At 51.6% G+C, this 19,087-nt stretch overlaps 1 protein-coding gene across 1 annotated transcript in view; it reads left to right on the top strand.

Moving 5' to 3' along the window:
• Positions 1–12,993, top strand: part of GPI (glucose-6-phosphate isomerase) — a 34,209-nt gene extending 21,216 nt beyond the window's left edge. The window contains exons 10-18 of the mRNA XM_066242135.1: positions 7,835–7,895; positions 8,341–8,384; positions 8,508–8,660; positions 10,553–10,682; positions 10,820–10,896; positions 11,920–12,048; positions 12,266–12,341; positions 12,424–12,490; positions 12,589–12,993. Coding sequence (XP_066098232.1) covers positions 7,835–7,895; positions 8,341–8,384; positions 8,508–8,660; positions 10,553–10,682; positions 10,820–10,896; positions 11,920–12,048; positions 12,266–12,341; positions 12,424–12,490; positions 12,589–12,724 — 873 coding nt within the window. The 3' untranslated portion in view covers positions 12,725–12,993. The remainder of the gene's footprint in view (positions 1–7,834; positions 7,896–8,340; positions 8,385–8,507; positions 8,661–10,552; positions 10,683–10,819; positions 10,897–11,919; positions 12,049–12,265; positions 12,342–12,423; positions 12,491–12,588) is intronic.
• The last annotated feature ends 6,094 nt before the right edge of the window (positions 12,994–19,087 follow it).

Raw genomic sequence — 19,087 nt, 5'->3', positions numbered from 1 at the left:
GCAGAACTGGCCTGTCAGGTGTGGTCTGAGGAGCCAAGGTCGAGCACAGGTAGGCAGAGCTGGACCACCAGTTGTAGTTGGAGGAGCCTAACTCACGCGCAGGTAGGCAGAACTGGCCTGTCAGGTGCTGAGGACCCCAGGTCAAGCACAAGTAGGTAGAATCATCCTACCACGTGTGGTCTGAGGAGCCAAGCCAAGCACAGGTAGGCAGAGCTGACCCTTCAGGTATGGCTGAGGAACTAGGGTCAAGCACATGTAAGTAGAAGTGGCCTGTCAGGTGTATCTGAGGACCCAGGATCAATCCACAGGTAGGTAGAGCTGGTCCACCAAGTGTGGTTTGAGGAACCAGAGTCAAAGACCAGTAGGCAACGCCCATCTGCAAAGTGTAGTATGTACAAGGCTTAAGGAGTTAAAGGTTGAACACAGTAGAGTTGGCTTTTTCAGGTGTTGGATTCAAGCAAAGGTAGGTACCCCTGGGTTTTTTTGGTGAGGCCTGAGGAACCGGAGTACAGTGGCCTTTCCGGTCAGGCCCACAGCACTGGAGTCTTCTTGTAGGCAGAGCACTGTGGGGCTCATAGGAGCTCTAGAACCCAAGTTAGACTCAGGTAGATTTGGATGTCAAGCAAGGACTTTGGAGCTAGAGGTATGTGTACCTGGATCCTGCAGGTGAAGTCTTTGGAGCATGGTTCTGACTCAGTTGTGTTGACCCAGATTGTAGAGGTTAGGCTTGGGGAACATGGGTTAGTCACAGGTAGGTAGACCTACCTACATCTCTCACGTGGGGTCCGTGGAGCACAGGTATGGAGAGATATTCGTGTCTGATGAGGTCTGACTCCTCAGTGAGGTATTGGTGCACAGGTTAACCGGGGGTTGTTAGTGTCGGATCTGTAGAAGACATAAAAAGAAGAGGCAAGCATAGGATGTAGACTTGGGTCTCTTTAAGTTAGGCCTGGAAGCCCACGTAGATAAAGCTGGACCTCTCAGGAAGGTGGAAGGAGTCTGAGTTGTTGAGATCAGGGAGAGGGACCTGGGTCTCTAGGTTGAGATGCAAGGATCAGGTCCAGGCACGTACATGAAACTTGGCCCATTAGCTGAGCTGTCCTGCCTCTGACAGGTGTCTAACCCTGCAGTGTGGAGCACTGGAGTAGGACACAGACACAGAGCTTACCCCCTTGGGGAAGCCATTGCATCCGTGCCCACTGGCTGCGTCAGCAAGTCCATGGATCTAGGGCCACATGGGCAGAGGTATAGAAACATCTTAGGTAGGTTCTTTTTTTTTTTTTTTTTTTTGTATTTTTCTGAAGCTGGAAACGGGGAGAGACAGTCAGACAGACTTCTGCATGCGCCCGACCGGGATCCACCCGGCACGCCCACCAGGGGGCGATGCTCTGCCCATCCGGGGCGTCGCTCTGTTGAGATCAGAGCCACTTCAGTGCCTGGGGCAGAGGCCAAGGAGCCATCCCAGCGCCTGGGCCATCTTTGCTCCAATGGAGCCTCGGCTGCGGGAGGGGAAGAGAAAGACAGAGAGGAAGGAGGGGGTGGGGGTGGAGAAGCAAATGGGCGCTTCTCCTATGTGCCCTGGCCGGGAATTGAACCCGGGTCTCCCGCATGCCAGGCCGACGTCTACCGCTGAACCAACCGGCCAGGGCCTTAGGTAGGTTCTTGCTACCTGGATTCGGTATGAATTGAGATCTTTGGGCTTGTTAAGTAAAATGAGTGGGCAAGATCTAGCCCAGGAATGCTTCATTGGTGTGGCTGGTGGGGCCCGAGAAGGTCAGACACAGGCGGAATAATTGGTCACAGGTAGGTAGGTGGGCAGTGTGGGACTCATCAAGGGAAAGATGGTCATTCTAGGTATGTATACCTGGGTCTTCCTGCAAGGTCTTGAGAGCTCTTAGGATCAGGTAGGACAGGTAGAATGCCCTGACCCATGTCGAGAGCCTGGCCGGGTGTGATGGGCAGAGCTCAGGGGATTGCAGATGCCTAAGGACCTATAACTAGTCCAAGGTGTGATTTATAGTATTGGAGTTTGGTTGGCATAGGGTCTGACTTACCCAGGTGAGGAAAAAGATAGGATAATACCTTGTTAGATAATGCAAAGTCTGGGCCACAGGTGAGGCACAGAAGGCTGAGTGGCCTGAGGAGCTACATAGATGAAAGGTGTGGTCTAAGAGGCTCTCTGTAGGTACCTTTTATAAATGGTTTCAGTACTATATTTCCTTTCTCCCAAGCTCTTGTATCTCTTTATCATATAGGCATGATTGTTTTATTTACCTCTTTCTATCCTATGGACTGTTTTCATTTTCTGTGCTGGGAGCATGGTGGGTGCTCCATAGATAGTTGTTAGAAAGATGTGAATGGAGTTCTGAGGATTCTGATGATACAAAGTGGCGCAAAAAGGCAGTGTGAACAGTAGATTTTTGTGTGACTTGGGGCTGAGGCCAAGGCGATCAGTGAAGCCCACGTATGAGCCACTGGGCCTGTGTCTCAAGAGGCAGGCTAGTCCCTGGCCGGCTAGCTCAGTAGGTTAGAATGTCGTCCTATTTGCCAAGGGTACAGGTTCAATCCCTGGTCAGGGCACATAGAAGAATCAACCAATGAGTGCATAAATAAGTGGAGGAACAAGTTGATGTCTCTCTCTTTCCCTCTTCCTCTCTCTCAAATTAATACATTTATTTAAAAAGTAAAATTTAATTTAAAAAGGCAGGCTAGGCACAAGTATGAGGCGCTGAGTCTGTTAGTGTCAGAAGGGCAAGGCCCGGCCAAAGTAAGAGGCATTGGGTCTCTCAGTATCTGAGGAGGCGGGGCCAAGGCCAGGTAGGAGGTCGGGGTCTTTCGTTGGTCAGGGAAGTGTCCTCGATGGAAGCTACTGGCTCTGGCAGTGTTCAGGGAGGTAGAACCGGGCACAGGTATGAAAGTCTGATCTGTCAGTGTCCAAGGCACAGGTATGAGGAGGCAGGGTCTGGCACAGGCATGAGGTGGCAGGTCAGTCAGTGTCTGAGGAAACTGGGCACAGGTATGAAGAGCTGGCTTTGTTTGTGAGGTGGCCAGACCTGGCACAGGTAAGAAGTTCTGGATCTGTCAGTGTTTAAAGAGACCTGTCACAGGTATGAGGCACCGGGTCTGTCGATGCCTACGGAGGTAGGGCCTGGCACAGGTACGTGGCACCGGGTCTGTCGATGCCTACGGAGGTAGGGCCTGGCACAGGTACGAGGCACCGGGTCTGTCGATGCCTACGGAGGTAGGGCCTGGCACAGGTACGAGGCACCGGGTCTGTCGATGCCTACGGAGGTAGGGCCTGGCACAGGTACGAGGCACCGGGTCTGTCGATGCCTACGGAGGTAGGGCCTGGCACAGGTACGAGGCACCGGGTCTGTCGATGCCTACGGAGGTAAGGCCTGGCACAGGTATGAGGTACCGGGTCTGTCGATGCCTACGGAGGTAGGGCCTGGCACAGGTATGAGGCACCGGGTCTGTCGATATTTAAGGAGGTAGGGCCTGGCACAGGTATGAGGCACCGGGTCTGTCGATATTTAAGGAGGTAGGGCCTGACACAGGTATGAGGCACCGGGTCTGTCGATATTTATGGAGGTAGAGCCTGGCACAGGTACGTGGCACCGGGTCTGTCCATATTTAAGGAGGTAGGGCCTGGCACAGGTATGAGGCACCGGGTCTGTCGATGCCTACGGAGGTAGAGCCTGGCACAGGTATGAGGCACCGGGTCTGTCGATGCCCACGGAGGTAGGGCCTGGACAGGTACGTGGCACTGGGTCTGTCGATGCCTACGGAGGTAGGGCCTGGCACAGGTATGAGGCACCGGGTCTGTCGATGCCTGTGGAGGTAGAGTCTGGCACAGGTACGAGGCACCGGGTCTGTCGATGCCTGTGGAGATAGGGCCTGGCACAGGTATGAGGCACCGGGTCTGTCGATGCCTACGGAGGTAGGGCCTGGCACAGGTACGAGGCACCGGGTCTGTCGATGCCTACGGAGGTAGAGCCTGGCACAGGTATGAGGCACTGGGTCTGTCGATGCCTGTGGAGGTAGAGCCTGGCACAGGTATGAGGCACCGGGTCTGTCGATGCCTGTGGAGGTAGGGCCTGGCACAGGTACGAGGCACCGGGTCTGTCGATGCCTACGGAGGTAGGGCCTGGCACAGGTACGAGGCACCGGGTCTGTCGATGCCTACGGAGGTAGGGCCTGGCACAGGTATGAGGCACCGGGTCTGTCGATGCCTACGGAGGTAGGGCCTGGCACAGGTACGAGGCACCGGGTCTGTCGATGCCTACGGAGGTAGGGCCTGGCACAGGTATGAGGCACCGGGTCTGTCGATGCCTACGGAGGTAGGGCCTGGCACAGGTATGAGGCACCGGGTCTGTCGATATCTAAGGAGGTAGGGCCTGGCACAGGTATGAGGCACCGGGTCTGTCGATGCCTACGGAGGTAGGGCCTGGCAAAGGTACGAGGCACAGGATCTGTCGATATTTAAGGAGGTAGAGCCTGGCACAGGTACGAGGCCCTGGGTCTGTCGATGCCTGTGGAGGTAGAGCCTGGCACAGGTATGAGGCACCGGGTCTGTCGATATTTAAGGAGGTAGAGCCTGGCACAGGTATGAGGCACCGGGTCTGTCGATGCCTACGGAGGTAGGGCCTGGCACAGGTATGAGGTCCCGGGTCTGTCAATATTTAAGGAGGTAGAGCCTGGCACAGGTATGAGGCACCGGGTCTGTCGATATTTAAGGAGGTAGAGCCTGGCACAGGTATGAGGCACCGGGTCTGTCGATGCCTATGGAGGTAGGGCCTGGCACAGGTATAAGGCACCAGGTCTGTCAATATCTAAGGAGGTAGGGCCTGGCACAGGTATGAGGCACCGGGTCTGTCGATATCTACGGAGGTAGAGCCTGGCACAGGTATGAGGCACCGGGTCTGCCGATATTTAAGGAGGTAGGGCCTGGCACAGGTATGAGGCACTGGGTCTGTCGATGCCTACGGAGGTAGAGCCTGGCACAGGTATGAGGCACCGGGTCTGTCGATATTTAAGGAGGTAGAGCCTGGCACAGGTATGAGGCACTGGGTCTGTCGATATTTAAGGAGGTAGAGCCTGGCACAGGTATGAGCACCGGGTCTGTCGAAATCTAAGGAGGTAGGGCCTGGCACAGGTACGAGGCACCGGGTCTGTCGATGCCTACGGAGGTAGAGCCTGGCACAGGTATGAGGCACCGGGTCTGTCGATGCCTACGGAGGTAGGGCCTGGCACAGGTACGAGGCACCGGGTCTGTCGATGCCTACGGAGGTAGGGCCTGGACAGGTACGTGGCACCGGGTCTGTCGATGCCTACGGAGGTAGAGCCTGGCACAGGTATGAGGCACCGGGTCTGTCGATGCCTACGGAGGTAGGGCCTGGCACAGGTACGAGGCACAGGGTCTGTCGATATTTAAGGAGGTAGAGCCTGGCAGAGGTATGAGGCACCGGGTCTGTCGATGCCTGTGGAGGTAGAGCCTGGCACAGGTATGAGGCACCAGGTCTGTCGATGCCTACGGAGGTAGGGCCTGGCACAGGTATGAGGCCCCGGGTCTGTCCATATTTAAGGAGGTAGAGCCTGGCACAGGTATGAGGCACCGGGTCTGCCGATATTTAAAGAGGTAGGGCCTGGAACAGGTATTAGGCACCGGGTCTGTCGATATTTAAGGAGGTAGAGCCTGGCACAGGTATGAGGCACCAGGTCTGTCGATGCCTGTGGAGGTAGAGCCTGGCACAGGTATGAGGCACCAGGTCTGTCGATGCCTACGGAGGTAGGGCCTGGCACAGGTATGAGGCCCCGGGTCTGTCCATATTTAAGGAGGTAGAGCCTGGCACAGGTATGAGGCACCGGGTCTGCCGATATTTAAAGAGGTAGGGCCTGGAACAGGTATTAGGCACCGGGTCTGTCGATATTTAAGGAGGTAGAGCCTGGCACAGGTATGAGGCACCGGGTCTGTCGATGCCTACGGAGGTAGGGCCTGGCACAGGTATGAGGCCCCGGGTCTGTCCATATTTAAGGAGGTAGAACCTGGCACAGGTACGAGGCACCGGGTCTGTCCATATTTAAGGAGGTAGGGCCTGGCATAGGTACGAGGCACCGGGTCTGTCGATGCCTACGGAGGTAGGGCCTGGCACAGGTATGAGGCACCGGGTCTGTCGATGCCTACGGAGTTAGGGCCTGGCACAGGTATGAGGCACCGGGTCTGTCAATATCTAAGGAGGTAGAGCCTGGCACAGGTACGAGGCACCGGGTCTGTCCATATTTAAGGAGGTAGGGCCTGGCATAGGTACGAGGCACCGGGTCTGTCGATGACTACAGAGGTAGGGCCTGGCAAAGGTAGGAGGCCCCGGGTCTGTCGATATTTAAGGAGGTAGAGCCTGGCACAGGTATGAGGCACCGGGTCTGTTGATATTTAAGGAGGTAGAGCCTGGCACAGGTATGAGGCACCGGGTCTGTCGATGCCTACGGAGGTAGGGCCTGGCACAGGTATGAGGCACCGGGTCTGTCGATGCCTACGGAGGTAGGGCCTGGCACAGGTATGAGGCACCGGGTCTGTCCATATTTAAGGAGGTAGAGCCTGGCACAGGTATGAGGCACCGGGTCTGTCGATGCCTACGGAGGTAGAGCCTGGCACAGGTATGAGGCACCGGGTCTGTCAATATCTAAGGAGGTAGGGCCTGGCACAGGTATGAGGCACCGGGTCTGTCAATATTTACGGAGGTAGGGCCTGGCACAGGTATGAGGCACCGGGTCTGCCGATATTTAAGGAGGTAGGGCCTGGCACAGGTATGAGGCACCGGGTCTGTCGGTATTTAAGGAGGTAGGGCCTGGCACAGGTATGAGGCACCGGGTCTGTCGATATTTAAGGAGGTAGAGCCTGGCACAGGTATGAGGCACCAGGTCTGTCGGTATTTAAAGAGGTAGGGCCTGGCACAGGTATGAGGCACCGGGTCTGTCGATATTTAAGGAGGTAGGGCCTGGCACAGGTATGAGGCACCGGGTCTGTCAATATCTAAGGAGGTAGGGCCTGGCACAGGTATGAGGCACCGGGTCTGTCGATATTTACGGAGGTAGGGCCTGGCACAGGTATGAGGCACCGGGTCTGCCGATATTTAAGGAGGTAGGGCCTGGCACAGGTATGAGGCACCGGGTCTGTCGGTATTTAAAGAGGTAGGGCCTGGCACAGGTATGAGGCACCGGGTCTGTCGATATTTAAGGAGGTAGGGCCTGGCACAGGTATGAGGCACCAGGTCTCTCGATATTTATGGAGGTAGGGCCTGGCACAGGTATGAGGCACCGGGTCTGTCCATTTTTAAAGAGGTAGAGCCTGGCACAGGTATGAGGCCCCGGGTCTGCCGATATTTAAGGAGGTAGGGCCTGGCACATGTATGAGGCACTGGGTCTGCCGATATTTAAGGAGGTAGGGCCTGGCACAGGTATGAGACACCAGGTCTGTCGATATTCAAGGAGGTAGGGCCTTGGACAGGTATGAGGCACCGGGTCTGCCGATATTTAAGGAGGTAAGGCCTGGCACAGGTATGAGGTTCTGGATCTGTCAGTGTTTAAAGAGGCTGGACCTGGCACAAGTATAAGGCACTGGCTCTTTTGGTGTCTAAGGAGACGACCAGCTGTGGTAAGGTCTTTGCTTGAGTCTGGAGGCTCAGCAGAGTCCCAGCACCTGGCCGGAGGTGGGCTGGACCCAGGCCCTCTGAGCCACACCTGTGGAAGAGCACTGCTCTCAGGACCAAGTTTTGTGGCAGGAGGGAGGGGGGCGGGTGTGCCAACCCTTTTTCAGCACCTTTTCTTTCTCTCTTAGTGGGTAGGAGGACGCTACTCTCTGTGGTCAGCCATTGGACTCTCCATTGCCCTGCACGTGGGTGAGTGTGCATGTTTCTGGCTTGGCGAACAAGGTTGACAGTCTAAGGCTGGGTGAGGGTCTCGTGTCACTGAGCACCTCCTGCCCCCACAGGCCACTGGCCTCGCTGCCCATGGCTGGTACATTTCTTTCAGGTCTGGAGGGATGGACCAAGTGTCTCTGGGGTTTGCAGGTTGGCCTCTCCTTCTGTCCCTCACAACTGCAGTCCTGCTTGTTTCCCAGATGGGGGTTGGGGAGGCCTTGTTTCCCATGTGAGGCGAAGTTAGATCCTCTTTGCGCTCAGAGCCTGCTCTGTTTAGAGAGGCTTTCTGCAAGCCCGATTCCTCCCAGGTCCTCGTTCTTCTGGCTCCACAGCTAGCCTTTCCCTGGCTCCAGAAGCAGCTGTGCCCACTGCCAGGAGGGCTTAGGGCATGGCCGTTTCTGATGCTGCTGCTTTTGTGTCACAGGATTTGACAACTTCGAACAGCTGCTCTCAGGGGCTCACTGGATGGTAAGTGCGGAGGCTTATGGTCTCTGCCAGGCGCTGACCAGAGACTGTAGTCAGTCCACCTCCTCCCCTCTCCTTCCCTCCCTGGCAGCTGCTCAGTGCCCACCCACTCTGCTCTCATTTCAGGACCAGCACTTCCGCACGACACCCCTGGAGAAGAATGTGCCCGTCCTGCTGGCTTTGCTGGGTATCTGGTACATCAACTGCTTTGGGTGTGAGACGCATGCCATGCTGCCCTATGACCAGTACCTGCACCGCTTTGCTGCCTACTTCCAGCAGGTACCAGCTGCCCAGCCAGGCCTTGGGGTCAACATAGCCTAGGGGGGCCTTGAAAGGCCCCTGAGCCCAGGTACCCAGTTTGCTGCACTTCCAGGAGCCTTTTCCCCATTACCCTTGGGCATGCCAAGACTCACCTCTGCTCCCCGTCTCATGGTGAATCCTGGCATCGAAGACCTGTTCGATTTGAGTGTCCGCTGAGTTTGACTTCCGTGGGAAGGGCATGACTGATGTCATGGTTCCCTGGCTTGGCTGAGGGCATGTTTCCCAACTGGGTCATCTCTTTCTTGGACATGACTCTGTGTGCCTGTGACAGGATGAGGCCGCAGGTCAGGACCCCTGTGGCTTGAACTGCTATTGTCCTTCCAGAAAAGCAAGTTCACACCCAGGTTGTGGTGCCTCTTTGGGCTACTCACAGCCCTCTGCTCCCCTGGACTCTCCAGAGCCTGTGAGCCCCTCTCTTAGTCCAGATTCTGCTCCAGGCAGGCAGCCAGCCTTCCACATCTGTCCCTGCTTTTGTTTAGCACAAACCCAGTCCCTGCCCTGCAGCCCTTAGGCAGTCACAGCTGACTTTCACCAACATCTGGGTGTGAATCCTGTGCTTGATGGAGAGGCAAATGCGCCCTGAGGTCTGGCATCTAGTTGAAGTGACAGCCCTCAAAGGCTATACGCCAGGCGTCCCCAAACTACGGCCCGGCCCGCGGGCCACATGTGACCCCCAGAGGCCATTTATCCTGCCCCCTGCCGCACTTCCAGAAGGAGCACCTCTTTCATTGGTGGTCAGTGAGAGGAGCACTGAATGTGGCGGCCCTCCAACAGTCTGAGGGACAGTGAACTGGCCCCCTGTGTAAAAAGTTTGGGGACTCCTGCAGTGTACGCTCTGGATGCCAGCCTGCTTCTCCCTTTAAAAACCAGTCGAGCCCTGGTTGGATAGCTCGATTGGTTACAGCATCCTCCCGAAGTGCAGAGGTTGCCGGTACGATCCCCTATCAGGGCACATTGAGGAACAGATTGATGTTCCTATCTATTCCTTTCTCTCCATTCTTCTCTCTGAGATCAATGGAATAAACATTTTTTTCCCCTTAAGTTAGAAGCAGGGAGTCAGAGAGACACATTTCCGCATGCACCCTGACTGGGATTTACCCAGCAAGCCCCCTACTGGACGAAGTTCTGCCCATTTGGGGCCGTTGCTCCATTGCTTGGCAACTAAGCTATTTTGGCACCTGAGATGAGGCCATGGAGCCATCCTCAGTGCCCGGGGCCAACTTGCTCCAACCAAGGCATGGCAGCGGGAGAGGAAATAGAGAAAGAGAGAAGTGAGGTGGGAGGGGTGCAGAAGCAGAAGGTCACTTCTGTGTGCCCTGACCGGGAATTGAACCCGGGACATCCACATGCTGGGCTTACACTCTAACACTGAGCCTACCGGCCAGGGCCTGGAATAGACGCTTTAAAAAAAATTTTTTTAGACTTAATTTTAGAGAGGAGAGAGAGATAGAGAGAGAAGGGTGGAGGAGGAAACTCCCACATGTGCCTTGACCAGGCAAGACCAGGGTTTTGAATCGGCAACCTCAGCGTTCCAGGTCCACGCTTTATCCACTGCGCCACCACAAGTCAGGCTGGAATAAACATTTTTTTAAAAAAGAAACCAATTAAAGATTTTGTGACCAGTTTTTGCTTGTGAGAAGTCTTCCTGCAACTTTCATACCCACCTTCTGGTCGTGGGTCCTTGTGAGCCAGGGTCCTCACAGGGGAGGGGATGAAAGGATCGTGCCTGGGAGATCTCGTGGGGTCAGGGCAAAGCAGCTGTGCCTGGTATATCCCAGGTGGGATTTGGGCACAGTGCATGAAGGAACAACACTTGCAGATAGAGGACTGGATTTCTGTCCACATTCTAGGGTGACATGGAGTCCAATGGGAAGTATATCACCAAGTCTGGCACCCGTGTGAACCATCAGACGGGTCCCATTGTGTGGGGGGAACCAGGGACGAACGGCCAGCATGCCTTCTACCAACTCATCCACCAAGGTAGGATCCACCAGGCCCGGGCATGGTGCTGCTGGGGAGGGAGAGGGCCCACCAGCACAGAATTCTCCATTAGGACCATGCTGTCCCCCATGACAGCACCGGGGTAGACGCTTGAGTGACCACAGTGCTGTTCACAGGCACCAAGATGATACCCTGTGACTTCCTCATCCCGGTCCAGACCCAGCACCCAATACGGAAGGGTCTGCATCACAAGGTACAGCCCCCATCCAGACCCTCCTCGCACTTTCCTAGGCTTGCATCGCACCCAGACCTCTGAAGACATGCATTGGTCGGCAGTTAGACTAGTTTTCGATTTCTGCCATAACAAGTTGATATAAATTTAGTCGCTTCAAACCACACCCATGTATTATCTCGGTTTCTGTGGGTCTGAAGTCTACCAGGCTTTCCTCGGTCTCTGCTCAGGTTAGGACCAAGGTTCTGTTTCCTTGCCGGCTGGTGACTAGAGGTCATTCTCAGCTTCTAGAAGCCACTTTGGCTCGTGGTCCCCTCCATCTCAGAATCAGCACTGGTGGGTCGAGTTCCTCTCCAGCTTCGATTCTCTCCTGTCTCTTCTTCTGTTGCATCTTTGTTACTAATTCATTTCCCTTCCTCTTGTATTTTTAAGGGCCCATGTGGTTCCATTGGGCCCAACTGCATAACCCCCAGATCTTAAGGTCTGTAACCTCAATTCCATCTGTGAGTTTGCCATGTCATGTAACATACACAGGAGTAACAGCAGAGGGCAAAAATCATGGAGAACAGCCTTTGCTACCACAGCAGCAAATGGGCAAATCGTCCGACTCCTAACCTGACAGAGTCCCTGAGAAGGATTGTTCATACCTCTTCAGAGTAATAGCCGTTCTTGTGGGCCCAGCTTTGGACTCAGACACACCTGGGTTAGATCTGATTCTCCCCTCCAGACTTCTGCACGTGAGGAAACTGAGGCTCAGCTACAAGAGCAATGATGCCTTTCCTCCTCAGGATCTTAATAGATGTCAGTAAAGTTCTTAGCAGGGCCCTTTGCAAGTCATACATATGCCTTAAAGGGTAGTTATCTACTTTCCAATGTCATCAGATGTGCCTTGCTGACCCCCCCTTGCTCCAACTGAGGGCTAGCGTGGGGGCCGGAGTCTGACCCAGGCTGGGACCACCGTGCCTGGGAAGTGCCAGGCAGTCTTGGCCCTGTGCCTGAAGCTCGGACACTGCTTCTAGCATAACTGGATGTCTTTCTCATCAGATCCTCCTGGCCAACTTCTTGGCCCAGACTGAGGCTCTGATGAAGGGGAAATCACCAGAGGAGGCTCGGAAGGAGCTCCAGGCTGCAGGAAAGAGTCCAGAGGAATTAGAGAAACTGTTGCCACACAAGGTCAGCATTTTTGTCATAGGCTTTGGGTGGCATATTGGAGTTGGAAGGGTAAGGTGGGGACAAGGCAGGGCCTTATGGCATGCCTGGTTGTCCTGCACAGTAAAAGGGCCTATCCTTAAAGACCTATGTATCCAAGTTTCTGGGTCAGGGTGGGCTTCCCTTCTGAGGATTTAGGGATCATAGCTAACTGGGGGACGTCTCTGGGTGTTTTTTGAAGGTCTTTGAAGGAAATCGCCCAACCAACTCTATTGTGTTCACCAAACTCACACCATTCATTCTTGGAGCTTTGATCGGTGAGTGAGGGGAAGGTCACAGCTTGAGGTAAGTTGTACTGGGCTGGTAGAGCCCTAATGTATACTGTCTACCACCTTGCAGCCATGTATGAGCACAAGATCTTCGTTCAGGGCATCATCTGGGACATCAACAGCTTTGACCAATGGGGGTGAGTTGCTGACTCAAGGGGAAGGTGGGGAATGCTTGTGAATTTCACTAGCAGTACTGGAACCTTCCTCATACCATTCTTTCTCCTCTTTCTGGCAGAGTGGAGCTGGGAAAGCAGCTGGCTAAGAAAATTGAGCCTGAGCTTGATGGCAGCAGCCCTGTGACCTCTCATGATTCTTCCACCAATGGGCTGATCAACTTCATCAAGAAGGAATGCGATGCCAAAAGCCAATAAACTCGTGCTGGGCTGCAGCCCCTGTTGTGATGTCCTTGTTCCTCCTTGCCTGAGCCTGCACTGCATAGTCCTGCCCAGAGCCCCCTCTGTGGTCACGGGCTTAGAACACAGACCCTTTGAGGAGGCTGGTCTGGAATCACCACCCCATCCTCCGTGTCCACTCCTCTGTTTTACAATTAGCTGAAGTGTTGTTTCAATGCAGCTGATTCTTCTGACCCATATTCACCTTGTTCGTGTACTGGGTAGAAAAATAAAGATGCCACAAAGGATATTGTAGGCTCAACCTCTTGTTTCCGGAGAGGGTGCTTTATGCAGGAGTTTGAGCGCCCTGTAGGAGGAGTGATGTGCATTGACTGAGGCTTGACTGAAAATGGGGAGAGGTCTTGAATGGAGGATGGTCCCTGAGAATAGAGTGGGTGGAGAGCACAAAGTCACAGGTAACCTGACCTCTGTACTCAAATCCCTTTTCTAGCCTGACCTGTGGTGGCGCAGTGGATTAAGTGTCAACTTGGAATGCCGAGGTTTCCAGTTCAAAACCCTGGAGAGGCGCCCATCTGCTTCTCCACCCCTCCCCCTCTCCTTCCTCTCTGTCTCTCTCTTCCCCTCCCGCAGCCGAGGCTCCATTGGAGCAAAGATGGTCCAGGCGCTGGGGATGGCTCCTTGGCCTCTGCCCCAGGCGCTAAGAGTGGCTCTGGTCGCAACAGAGCGATGCCCCGGAGGGGCAGAGCATCGCCCCCTGGTGGGCAGAGCATTGCCCCTGGTGGGCGTGCCGGGTGGATCCCGGTCAGGTGCATGCGGGAGTCTGTCTGACTGTCTCTCCCTGTTTCTAGCTTCAGAAAGATACAAAAAACCCCAAAACAAAACAAAAAAAAAAAACCCTGGGCTTGCCTGATCAAGGCACATATGGGAGTTGATGCTTCTTGCTCTTCCCCCGCTCTCCCTCTCTCTCTCTCTCTTCTCTAAAATGAATAAATAAAATCTTTAAAAAAAAATCCCTTCTCCATCTTCCATTCCACCTCTATGACTTTGGAGGAATTATATGCTTCTGTTCACTGGATAGTTTTACAAATGGAATTGACATTTCATCTTTTTTTTGGGTGAATTCCTGGCCCAGATCAAGGGTGACTACCATCACCTGGCAATTCTTTTATAAAGAAGAAATTGAAAACAGGATTTTTGAGCAAACCACCCTTTTATTTTCTATTCAAGATACCAAATAATATTTCTAGCCAATTAAGTAGAAAAGGAATTTTAAAGAGTGATGGGCAGAATTGGTGGGCGGGCTAGAGGCTGAGCTTTCAGGACCTCCACCATAGACCAGGATACAAAGTCCAGATGGGGAACCTGCTGCCCTCAACCCTGTCTTCTGGATGCCTTTACCCCAGTGGTAGTCAACCTGGTCCCTACTGCCCACCAGTGGGCGTTCCAGCTTTCATGGTGGGCGGTAGCGGAGCAACCAAAGTATAAATAAAAAGATAGATTTAACTATAGTAAGTTGTCTTAAAAAGATTTATTCTGGCCTGACCAGGCGGTGGCGCAGTGGATAGAGCATTGGACTGGGATGCCGAGGACCCAGGTTCGAGACCCCGAGGTCTCTAGCTTGAGCGTGGGCTCATCTGGTTTGAGCAAAGCTCACCAGCTTGGACCCAAGGTCGCTGGCTCAAGCAAGGGGTTACTCGCTCTGCTGTAGCCCCACGGTCAAGGCACATATGAGAAAGCAATCAATGAACAACTAAGGTGTCACAACGAAAAACTGATGATTGAAGCTTCTCATCTCTCTCCATTCCTGTCTGTCTGTCCCTATCTATCCCTCTCTCTATCTGTAAAAAAAAAAAAAAAAAAAAAGATTTATTCTGCCAAACTTAGTGAAAATCCGACATATGCTTTAACTTGCTGTAACTGCTTTATAAATTGTATAGTAAAGTTACTTCCCTACTTTATAAATCACCGTTACTGTGGAACCGGTGGGCGGTTAGAAAATTTTACTACTAACAGAGATACACAAGTGGGCGGTAGGTATAAAAAGGTTGACTACCCCTGCTCTACACCATTCTCTCCTGGGTCATCACTTCTGAATTGTACTCTGGATTGGTCACATGCCTTCTTTAAGACAAGAAAAGCCAGGATTTGTATTTTTTGCTCTAAGGAGAAGGCAAACTGCACCTCAAAGTCTAAAAGCAAGGAATACACTAATGCTGGAAAGTGACCATACAGGTGCATATATCAAATTTGAAATCATACTTAGAAATTGTTGGCACTTCTCATCTTTCTATTGGTGAATTAGGTTTTGTTTTGTTTTCAGATTTTATTTTTATTGACTTTTTTACAGCAAGAGGAGAGGGGAGTGTGGAGTGAGAAATATCAACTCATAGTTGCTTCACTTTAGTTGTTCACTGATCCTTGTCATATGTGCTTTGACCGGGCAAGCCCAGGGTTTCGAACTGGCAACCTCAGCATTCCAGGTCGACTCTTTATCCACTGCGCCACCACAGGTCAGGCTATAGGTTTCTTTTATTTTTTTTTTCTTTTTAATTCCAGAAGTGAATGCTCACTTCTGTCCCCACCTTTGCAGAGGTGATAGAGTGATGCTCTTTGACAGTTGAGCTCTGGTTAGGCTCCAGCTGACCCATCTCCTTTCTTAATGCAGCTGATGAAAGTGAAGGCCTTTCCCCATCAGAACCACTTCCTCTATTACAAAAGAACAAGCCCCAAAACGTCTGCAGACAGAGGAGAATTAAAGTGGCAGACCTTCACAGGCTAACTTGGCTTCACGTGAAAGTTCTCTTAGCAGCAGGACCACCGTGCTCTAGGCCAGCTGCCAGGTTTCATGTCTTCTCTTATACAGGAAGGACTGGCACATGCTAACTGGCCTCATGTCCCTGTGCCCTGTCCCTCATCACTCCCACTATCATCACTTGGGGCTTCCACTTAAGTGTTCCATAGCTGCCTGTTGTTTTAAGTACTGAACAGTATTATTTATTTATTTATTAAATTTAATGCAGTGACATTGATAAATCAGGGTACATATGTTGAGATAAAACATCTCTAGATTATTTTGACATTTGATTGTGCTGTATACCCCTCCTCCAAAGTTAAATTGTCTTCTGTCACCTTCTATCTGGTTTTCTTTGTGCCCCTCCCCTCCCCCAACCCCTCTCTCCTTCTTCACCCCCTCCCCCCTCCCCCAACCCCCACCTCCCACCCCTGTTGCCATCACATTCTTGTTCATGACTCTGAGTCTCATTTTTATGTCCCTTCTATGTATGGATTCATGTAGTTCTTAGTTTTTTTTCTGATTTACTTATTTCACTCCGTATAATGTTATCAAGGTCCATCCATGTTATTGTAAAGGATCCGATGTCATCATTTCTTATGGCTGAGTAGTACTCCATAGTATATATGTACCAAAGCTTTTTAATCCACTCGTCCTCTGACGGACACTTGGGTTGTTTCCAGATCTTCGCTATTGTGAACAATGCTGCCACAAACATGGGGGTGCATTTCTCCTTTTCGAGCCGTTCTATGGTGTCCTTGGGGTATATTCCTAAAAGTGGGATAGCTGGGTCAAAAGGCAGTTCGATTTTCAGTTTTTTGAGGAATCTCCATACTGTTTTCCACAGTGGCTGCACCAGTCTGCATTTCCACCAGCAGTGCAGGAGGGTTCCCTTTTCTCCACATCCTCGCCAGCACTTATTCTGTGTTGTTTTGTTGATGAGCGCCATTCTGACTGGTGTGAGGTGATATCTCATTGTGGTTTTAATTTGCATTTCTCTAATGATTAGTGATGTTGAGCATTTTTTCATATGCCTGTTGGCCATCTGTATGTCCTCTTTGGAGAAGTGTCTATTCATCTCTTTTGCCCATTTTTGGATTGGATTGTTTGTCTTCCTGGTGTTGAGATTTACGAGTTCTTTATAAATTTTGGTTATTAACCCCTTATCAGACGTATTGTCAAATATGTTCTCCCACTGTGTAGTTTGTCTTTTTATTCTGTTCTTGTTGTCTTTAGCTGTGCAAAAGCTTTTTAGTTTGATATAGTCCCATTTGTTTATCCTGTCTTTTATTTCACTTCCCCATGGAGATAAATCATCAAATATATTGCTCCGAGAGATGTCGGAGAGCTTACTGCCTATGTTTTCTTCTAAGATGCTTATGGTTTCACGGCCTACATTTAAGTCTTTTATCCATTTTGAGTTTATTTTTGTGAATGGTGTAAGCTGGTGATCTAGTTTCATTTTTTTACAGGTAGCTGTCCAAAGTACTGAACAGTATTAATTAGTGTTCTAGAGAAACAGTACCAATACTATATATATATATATATATCATTATTTGGGATTCACTATGGGAATTGGCTCATGTGATTGTGGAGGCTGAAAAGTCCACTGATATGCTGTCTGCAGGCTAGAGAGCCAGGGAAGCCAGAAGTATGATTCAGTCTCAGCCTGAAAGCCTAAGAACTGGGGGAGCCACTTGTAAGTCCCAGAGTGAAGGTCAGAAAACCAGGAGCTCAGATGTCCAAAGACAGGAGAAGATGGATGTCCTAGCTCAAGAAGAGAGAGAATTTGCCCTTCCTCCTTTTTTTATTCTATTCCAGCCCTCAGTGATGCCCAACCACATTAGTGAGCACTATCTTCTTTTCTCAGTCTACTGATTCAAATGCTATTCTCTTCTGGAAACGCCCTCACAGACAATCCCAAAATGATGGTTTACCAGCTATGGGCTCAATCCCTGAGCCCATTTATAAAATTAACCATTACAAACTGGTAGCTCCTCTGTGTGAAACTGAAGCAGCGTTCAACATCTTTATTCTGTATTTTCTCACACCAACTGTATCACAACTTGTTGATTTGTGTGAGGTTGTCAGGCTGTCCAAATGCAACAAAATCATGATTTAAGTCATGATTTAAGTCGGATACTTCAAACCTCACACATGCAAGCACTTTTTTGTTACATTGTTCTAAGGACTCTGCAATGATGTCATTGTCAACATGGATGCTAAAATGCCTCTGTAATTTCAGAATCTGTCAGCAATTGACATCTTTTTTTTTTTTTTTGTATTTTTCTAAAGCTGGAAACGGGGAGAGACAGTCAGACAGACTCCCGCATGCGCCCGACCGGGATCCACCCGGCACGCCCACCAGGGGCGACGCTCTGCCAAGACCAGAGTGCGATGCTCTGCCCCTCCGGGGCATCGCTCTGCCAAGACCAGAGCCACTCTAGCGCCTGGGGCAGAGGCCAAGGAGCCATCCCCAGCGCCCGGGCCATCTTTGCTCCAATGGAGCCTTGGCTGCGGGAGGGGAAGAGAGAGACAGAGAGGAAGGGGGGGGTGGAGAAGCAAATGGGCGCTTCTCCTATGTGCCCTGGCCGGGAATCGAACCCGTGTCCCCCGCACGCCAGGCTGACGCTCTACCGCTGAGCCAACCAGCCAGGGCCAGCAATTGACATCTTTAAAATCCATCTTATACTCTGGTTTCTCTTCAGATCGCATAAATCTTTTGCCTTTTAAAATCCATCTTAAGTAGTAGGCCTTCATGCTGTGATCACACCTCAATCAAGAGGTTAATAGGTAGTGTTATGGTGTAAATACATGATATTTTGGAGAGTGATCAGTAACAGTTGGAGGTTGTATCACTGTGTTAGGAAGAATAATAAGGATTTTGAAGATTGCTTCTTGCTATAACTTAAAAATGTCAAGTCATCATCCAGCTCTTTGGCTAGATCTGAAGTGAAGACCAGGATAAGCCTTCACAGGCATTTTTTATTTAAAAATATTTATTTATTAATTGATTGATTTTAGCCAGAGAGGCGGGGAGAGAGGGGCAGGAACTTTGATATGTTCCTTTATGTGTCCTGACGGGATTGAACCGGCAATCTCTGCACTTTGGGCCGATGCTCCAACCAAGGAGCTACCTGGCCAGGGCTTTCGCAGCCCTTTTTAAAGCTATCAGATTGGCTGCCTGACCAGGCGGTGGCGCAGTGGATAGAGCGTCGGACTGGGATGTGGAAGACCCAGGTTCGAGACCCCGAGGTTGCCAGTTTGAGCGCGGGTTCATCTGGCTTGAGCAAAAAGCTCACCAGCTTGGACCCAAGGTCGCTGGCTCGAGCAAGGGGTTATTTGGTCTGCTGAAGGCCCACGGTCAAGGCACATGTGGGAGGGCAATCAATGAACAGCTAAGATGTCACAATGCACAAAGAAAAGCTGGTGATTGATGCTTCTCATCTCTCTGTTCCTGTCTGTCTGTCCCTGTCTCTCCCTCACTCTGACTCTCTCTCTGTCTCTGTAAAAAAAAAAAAAAAAAAAAAAAAAAGCTATCAGATTGGCATTGACAAACCAGAAGTAAATTGATCTCATCTCCAGGTCCT

Source organism: Saccopteryx bilineata, chromosome 9, assembly GCF_036850765.1.
Source record: "Saccopteryx bilineata isolate mSacBil1 chromosome 9, mSacBil1_pri_phased_curated, whole genome shotgun sequence".
NCBI lineage: Eukaryota > Metazoa > Chordata > Mammalia > Chiroptera > Emballonuridae > Saccopteryx > Saccopteryx bilineata.
This window is presented reverse-complemented; position numbering and strand designations above follow the sequence as displayed.